This window comes from Lytechinus pictus, chromosome 17 (genome assembly GCF_037042905.1).
Source record: "Lytechinus pictus isolate F3 Inbred chromosome 17, Lp3.0, whole genome shotgun sequence".
Taxonomy (NCBI): Eukaryota; Metazoa; Echinodermata; class Echinoidea; order Temnopleuroida; family Toxopneustidae; genus Lytechinus; species Lytechinus pictus.
In genome coordinates, this window is record NC_087261.1 from 24,460,263 (window position 1) to 24,468,498 (window position 8,236).

Sequence of the window (8,236 nt, forward strand, 5' to 3'; positions counted from 1 at the left end):
ATCAGTCTAACACCATTCAATGGTGTATTTCGATTAAAAGTGATGTAGGTCTACGTATGTAATTTAATGTGATGTTTAATCCAACACACTCCCCCCACCCCCCATTCCTCAACTAACGGACACAGGTACCCGCAGGGGTTTTACAAAATGCTGTTTATTGGATTTACAGACTGTTTCAGATTTGATCCTCGGAGACAAACTTTTTTTACATGGGAACTTCATATGGCTATTTTCATATTTTGTATACATGTATGCCCTCTGATACTATACTTTCCCTTCCTTTTCTGTCTTTTTTTACACCGACATGTGCCATCTTCCTCTTGGTATTAAAGTACACTTGCCCTTTTTCGTTCGACTTCTAAGCACATTGTTGGACAGCCCCTGGCTGATCGCATTGCAAAGACATGACGAGTTCATCCCAATCCTGCACCTGTCTCCCTGTCAACTACCCTTCAACTGTTATGTAATATGGAGAGAAAAGAGATAGAGAGAGAGAGAAAGAGTGGCCGTATACGCCCCCCTTCCCCATGTCACTCCTACTAGTAAGTCCCTGTGTCGGAACATTCAGTGTGCAATGTCCAGGGATGAATAGGGATAGAGTTAATAGTAAAAATGTTCATCGGTTTCGTGATTGAGGGATGTTGTGCTCCAAATCTAGCAATTGTGACCAATTACCGAATTTGCAAATCTCATGTATGTAAGGCCTGCGTGCACAGGGGCTACTGTTTCGGGAGAAGGGCTCTTGCAGCAGAAATTGTATTGGATATCATTTGCATGACCTTGCTCTTCAATCATACTTTCCCAAAGTTTCTGTGTATGAAGGCCTAGGGAAGGGGTTTCAATAGAGATTTGATTTGCTCGGTAAAATGAGAGCATTGTGTCGATCTCGACTTCAACTTTGTTGTTTGTTTTTGTCTTCTTCGCCAGATGAGCAAATGAGCGATCTGTCTATCCCGACTCCACCACCGTTAAAACACAATCACACGCAAGAAGCCTTCCTCACGACCTTGAACTCGCACCAGGAGCCAGCAGAGGTATGGTATCAAATAATTATCGATCCATTCTGTCTTCTTCTCCTCTGTTCCCATGTTTCTACTCTTTCATCTAGTTCAATTCCCTTTCTCACACACTCTCCCAGTTTCTATCTCTATCTTCTCTCTGTTCCTTGCTTTATCAAGGCATTCATCTCCCCTTTATCTCATTTCTATTTGTTATCCCTCCTTATCCCTTTATTCTCTATCTTCTTTGCCGATATCCCTTTCTGGTTCCTGTGGATAAGCATTATTTTTGTATAAAAAAAGGCAAAATTTGGATTATTTTTCCAAATTTCATTAGGGATGTAGGAAATTCAGTCAAACTGTGTTGAAATACTAGGGAAAATTTGGGGTGTCTCAAATATATAACCACTTTCATAACTTTCGAACACTTTACCCGGCCCCTGCCAGTATTTTTTATTTATACATACAGACACTTGGGTGGTCATTTTATTGGATTCAGTTCAAACTCATTTTGAGATCTTTCAGGTTTTTATCTTTCAAACTATTAAATAATTGTCTGTTTCACAGCACTTTGGAAGAACATTCAAGATTTTCCAATAGGTTCTCACTTTCTTAGTTTCATCTTTTCCATGTTTACATTTATTGATTTCAGAAACTAACTTTTGCTCCTCCTTCTTTATTTTTCTTTGTGCATGCAGGCCGGTACAAGTTACCAGTGCAGTGACAACAATAATAACAGCAGTCCATCAGCAGAGCCTTGGAAGTGCTCCAACTGCAGCGAAGTCTTCAGCACTTTTGCACAACTGGAGTCACATCCCTGTGAAAACAAACGCGCCAAAAGAGGGCGCAAGCCAAAGGTCAAATCCCCTGTCAACCCGACGACGGTGGTCAACGAAAGTTGGATCTTGGACGGAGAAGTGGGAAAGCCAGAAAATCTAGCGTTGAAAACTGAAAAGGAAACTAAAACGGGTAAACCTCGACGGGGACGCGCCAAAAAGGAACCCAAGACTTACGCTTGTGGCGAGTGCCCCAAGATATTTGTGAACTCTGAGAAGCTGAAAACGCACAGGTATATGCACACAGGTGAACGGCCCTTTGTATGTTCTCATAACGGCTGCACCAAGGCGTTCATTTCCAAGTACAAGCTTCTTCGACACATGGCAACACATTCACCGAATAAGATGCATTGCTGCACGCATTGCAACAAGAAATTCCACCGCAAGGATCACCTGAAGAATCACCTTCAGACGCATGATCCAAATAAAGAGGCGTACCGATGCAACGAATGCGGCAAGGTCTACAGTACCAAGCCGGGCTACAAGAAGCACTTGGCGTTACATGCAGCAGCGTCGGGTGAACTGGTTTGTAAATTGTGTGAGAAGGACTTTGAGAGCACAGAGACACTGTTGCAGCATCTGAAGCTGCATTCAGGGAAATCTACAGGTGTGAAGGAGAAGAAGCACCAGTGTGAGCACTGTGACCGCCGCTTCTACACGCGCAAGGATGTTCGAAGGCACATGGTGGTGCATACGGGTAGAAAAGACTTCTTGTGTCAGACATGTGGGCAGAGGTTTGGGCGCAAGGACCATTTAGTGCGGCACACCCGCAAGAGTCATAAGGAGGACGATATGGAATTACGGGTAAGGTTAGGTGAGCAGTTGCAGGCTGTTGGGGTGACAACAGTACAACACATGCTCGGGATGCAGCATCTGCAAGAGCAGCAACATCATCATCATCAACTCCAGCATCAACACCATCATCTTCAACAACATCCACATCAACAGCAGCAACTTCCCCACCATCATCACCACCACCATCAACAGATGTCACCAATGGGCCAACAGCATCAGCAGCAGTTCATGTATCCGATGCAGCAGTCATTGCCACAGGCTCCCCCAGCGGCCAACATCCCACCTCCCTCCTGCACCATGTCCCAACCGCAGCAGTTCACCGAGCTGCTGAAGATTCCTCCCGTTCCAAGGTTCAAATCCCAGATCCAGCCCAAAGTAACCATCAAGAACGAGGTCCAAAAGATGAATGACCCGATGGACCTGGGCGGGCTGGACAACTGCAGCTTAGGGCGGAACCAGATGATGCAGGAAGCGTTAGGTCCAGGGGGAGTAGACTTGGGCCAGCTCTTGGGGTTCTTACCCCTCAATGCCATGCAGCAGCAACAGCAGCAGCCGCTTGCCTCTGCTGCTCCTCCAACACCGACTTCGCCACCCATGTCCCTACCACCCAACACGCCCCCGGCTACCCTCCCACAGTCCCCTCTTAACATCCCCCAAACGCAACTACCTCAACAAGGGATGCATGCCCAAGACCAGACGGGGGTTCTGCCCCAATCACACATGGACAACCACATGAACCACGTGCAGATGCAGCACATGGGTCCCACTCAAATTCCCTTCTCTGGGATGCACTCATTACCGAGATTTCACCAGGCTTTCCAGTGATCACTCCCTTTACTGAACCTTGTAGCGCCCTGCTAAGTCCTTATCAGCTAAATAGCTAAGTATCTCTGATATAGACTGTTATGAAATGTAAGCATTTTGTGTTCCTATAGCAGTTCATCTTACTCATTCCTAATATCTCTCTTCTCAGGCATCACCTACAAGAATCATTTTTGTCATGTAGAGGAAAGTTCTTAGTGGAACAGTGATTTCAATCTACTTGATAACACTTTACTTACCTATCGATTTAACAATTGGTGGGTAAGTAAAGCTCGTAGATAACCGAACATACATATCCAGGGTATATTCCTCTTCTTTTAAGATTCGCAAAGTAAAGAAGCAGGACAATGATCATAATGGCTTTATATACCAGAAATATAAAAATTACAAATTTGACATCCTATGTTACATCCATCTCTGATAGATAGGTGCAGATCTGTCATTGGTATTTCTGAAAAAAAAACATCTGTTCGCTCGTTAAAGAGCAGTTTAAAGGTTCCCTGCATTGTCTTTATAAGACATCGCTCTTCTTTTCAGATGCTGTGGATAGATCAATGAAAGTTTTTACTAAACTAATCACTAATCAGATGTAAAGGGATGATGGTTCCAACCGTGGCCATGAGCTTGAGATTGATTTATTCCTGCTTGGGTCCCGCTACTGTATTGATGTGTGAATAGACCCACGTTTCCCCTCACATTGTGATGAGAGGATTAAAGGATATTAAATTCCAGTGTGAACAAGAACCTTCATATGACTGTATTCACAGCACACAATTACCCCGTGCATTCACACCTGGTGACAGGTGTGCGTTATGCCATGATGTGATATGCAGGGGAATTATTTAAAATTTTTGGTGGTGTGCTGGAATTAACACGAGAGATGAAAAGCCTGCTGATTACGGCTTTACAACGAAGGTTCTTTGGTTGATTTTTTTACGACCTGACTTTAATACAGCCCTTGATATAATCCAGTTTTAATGATGTGTGAAATGCTCGTAAATGGTATATAATGAGCAAGTCAATGTGTGACTAGTGTGCTGCATACATACACGAGTAGATAAATGTGAACGCTGCCTCAATATAAACACAATGTTTAGTCGTGATACTGCCCTCGCTTGGCCCAACTCATATAGTGCAATTATTTTGTTCATACCTCTGTAGTATAATGAGCTAGTGTTTGCTATAAAATGAAATCGATGAGCTCTCATTGCAATCTCTATTCAGCATTTTCAAATGATTTGCATTGTAATTAGTAGCAGCTTTTAAATAGATGGCATAAAAAGGGTAAATAGAAATGGCAAACCTAACATGCTTCAGTATTTCATTCGAGGAATATTCAGATCAAAGTCTACGGGATATATATAGTTATTATGAAACAGGAATTTTACTGCCTTATTAGAGAATGAGAATTTTACTTGAAATTTTTTTCATTTGAAACGGAAAATGTATGGAATTTTTTGAAAATATCTAGCAAATGTAGTTTTGCTCAGTCACTTTTTTTCCTAACGGTCCTCAATGCATTAGTTACTACCGTCAAGGTGATATCATTTGTTAATGTCGCATGTATTACTCGAAAAAATACCTCGGAAAATATCAGTCTTTCTCTCGTTATGTTTGATTCTTTTTTTTCTTATTTTTACTTTGGTGTCTTTTTAATGAAATTTGTACTTTTAAGGATTGCATTTATTGTTCAAATGCACCTCTTGATGTTATTGTTATATTGATTATGCAAAGGGGAACTTGTTTTGTGTTACGGCCGAGTTTTGACTTCCAGAAAATTATTTTTCACTTGGTGCATTTTGTTATACCGTTTCATATCATGTTTTGAAATTATGCAAGTGTTTATAATAATGTCTTTGAATTTGGTTCATGGTTTTGGATTGTTTTGTCCTCGAAACATCGTCGGTGAGTTCTGTTGCAATAATTTGTTTCTTTTATGCCTGCTATCGGGGCAACGACTTGCTATGCACTCAATTAGATTTTTATTTTATTACTCTCTACTTTTGCTGAAAAGGAAACATTGCTTGTGACAAAAATGATAATAATAATGATGATAATCATTGCTTGCTTACAGAAACTTTTAAGTGCCATTTACCTGGGAGATGGTTAATTCTTTAAATCTCGTTCTATCGAATTGATAGCCTAATTATATCAGCATGATGAGATACATTATCTTGCAAAGTCGATTTTAGAGTTATCTATTGTCATGTTTATTTATGTCACGGCTAACCTATGGTCATCATGATAATGCTGTTATGTTGATACGACAAGATAGATGCCTCGCCATGTTGGCCATCTTGTAATATAGATGGCATTTTACAGTTTCTGTACTCGGGTAATATGCAGATTTTTTTTTTAGTGCAGACAAGTCAATAATGGAAACACATTACCCTTTTGCAAAAAGGTTCATTCACTACCAGCAAAATAGCTTTTAGAGGTATTTTACTTTCACAATAAGTTTTGGATGAAGCCTTTTGCCATGGATATTCAGTTTTCTGAAATGACACACAGAGATTTATACACAAAGGAAAACATCTTTCCTTATTCCATGTGAATCTTGTCTTTATTTTATATTATTACTTTGTGGAAGCGCCGTGGTGTAGCGGTTCTGACTCTCGCCTTGTAATCAGAGGGTCGTGTGTTCTAATCCCACCATGGCCTAGCGTCCTTTGGCAAGGCGTCAATCCACAATTTGCCACTCTCCACCCAGGTGTTAAATGGGTACCCGGTAGGATGCGAAAGCCTATGTAGTATGCCTAGCAATTGAGTCTTGGAACTCTTGTTGGAATGCTCCCCAGGGAGTGGAGAAGGTGCATACATTGTATGCGGGCATGCAAGGATCCGATGACCGGGGTAATAATATATCTGTAAAGCGCTTAGAGACGTCGTTCCGATGTGTTAAGCGCTATATAAATGCGGAATATTATTATTATATTATTATTTGAGGGGGTAAAAACAAATTTGATTACACTAAAATCAACACCGGATAGTGGATTTTTGAAATGCTTACATAGAATACTTTATTTTTGCCTTATAAAAGCCACATTTGAGCAGTAAATTTTAAATTGTTTTGGAACTTTAGTGGTGATAGTGTTTCAAATGATTTATATTTTAATCATAAATTAATATGGACCAGTTATAAACATGATTAATAAGTAACAACATCTCATGCTTAAGGGAGGATTTATTTAAATTTATCTCATTTTATGAGTAAGACATGACTTTGGACACCTTTGTAACAATGACACTGTAGAATGATAAGCCCTAAAAACAATAGGGTCTTATGATGTAGTCATTTTCAAATGCCCCAGTGAAAATGCTTAAGAATTATGAATGTGAATGTGTGTCTGTTTGTGTGTGTGTATGTACATAAATCATGTTCTTAATGTTGAATTCCTGCACAAATTATGACAATGTTCCTTGCATGTGTATTGTGAACCCGGGGGAACAGGCTTTTTGTGTATTTTGCATGTAAATTTTGTTACTACTGCAAAAAGTTTTATTTTGCTAAACAGATTAATTGAAAAGAAATACAGTCATGGGTATTGTTTCATGGAGCTTTTCTTAAAGTTCGTTTAAAATTGATATAAAGTAGGAAAAGGGGCTCTTTTTCTGATATTTTTAGGAAGCCCGACTGTTATTTATAATTTTATTTTTATTCCCCTTACCCCCCCCCCCAAAAAAAAAAAGGAATAAATAAATAGATAATTGAATAAATAAATACATAAATAAATGAATGAATAAATAAATGAATAGATGAATAAATAAATAATGAAAATACTAGTAAAATATGCAATGATATTGGAATAGAAATAAAAATTGCAGCGTATTTCAACTGGTACTAACAAAATTAAAAACAATTAAGACACGTATTTGACTTGCCACATTTCAGACACTTGTAAGATTGTCCATAACTTTAAGAACGGCTTTGTGAAACAGTCCCCTTGTATATCGTTCAAAACGCCATGCTTTTGTTGCAAGAGAGCAGTCAAGAAGGGTCGGGGTCTTGGCGGGTATGGATTACACATTCATTACAGCTGAACAAGCCTCCGCTTTCTATCTACAGTACGTCTTAGATATCATCAACTTCTTCAGATTCAGTGTGCTTTGCTTTGTCAAAGGAATCACTGACATTGCACTGAGATTTGCTGGGAAGATGGTTTTCTTCTGTTCATTAACAGTTTGTCATACATTTATTTGTAAAGCAGCTGGTTTCTACATGGTTTGAATAGGTTAGTGAGAAATGCAAAGATACTATCGATCTTTTTGAAAACTCAATTGGATTAAGGTCAATATTAATGGTGCAGTCACATTTCCCCTACTGGAGCCCGTACGGCAGGTAGAAAACAGCCATTTTAACCCGTTTTGTACAAGCTACATATAGGTGGTTTGAATAATAATGAATAAAACTGCTGTTTTAGACTCGCAGTACGGCCGCCGTAGGGGAAATGCGACTGCAGCATCATTGATCTAAAACATATATAGAACTTGAACCTATTGATTTGCGCAGCTGTTTTTTTTTTTCTCTATGATTTTTATTTGAAATAGTTTATGATGAAATTATATTTCTAAAATTGCATTTGTGCTCTTTTGTTAAAAAAAATATATATATATGCTTTAAAATTTTGTATTGCAGCTGTCAGTCATTCATGCAGCTTCTCATTGGCTTGTAGAAGAAAGTTTACATCTAGCAACTGATAACCAGCCAAGGACTAAGCTGCATATTTTCTTAATAACAATGATATCACATATTTCATAAAGATAAGGAAAGAATTAGGGTATAGT

At 39.4% G+C, this 8,236-nt stretch overlaps 1 protein-coding gene across 1 annotated transcript; it reads left to right on the forward strand.

Annotated features, from left to right (window-relative positions):
• The first annotated feature begins 919 nt into the window (after positions 1 to 919).
• Positions 920 to 6,382, forward strand: LOC129280710 (zinc finger protein PLAG1-like). The gene is made up of 2 exons (XM_054916718.2): positions 920 to 1,034; positions 1,697 to 6,382. The coding sequence occupies exons 1-2, from the start codon at positions 936 to 938 to the stop codon at positions 3,452 to 3,454; spliced, it is 1,857 nt and encodes a 618-aa protein (XP_054772693.2). The 5' UTR covers positions 920 to 935; the 3' UTR covers positions 3,455 to 6,382.
• Positions 6,383 to 8,236: the final 1,854 nt, after the last annotated feature.

Excerpts from the sequence above, each read along its gene's own strand:
- LOC129280710 (XM_054916718.2), top strand. The coding sequence starts at position 936 with ATGAGCGATCTGTCTATCCCGACTCCACCACCGTTAAAACACAATCAC. Across the intron at positions 1,035-1,696 it reads CGCACCAGGAGCCAGCAGAG|GCCGGTACAAGTTACCAGTG; the intron begins GTATGGTATCAA and ends TTGTGCATGCAG.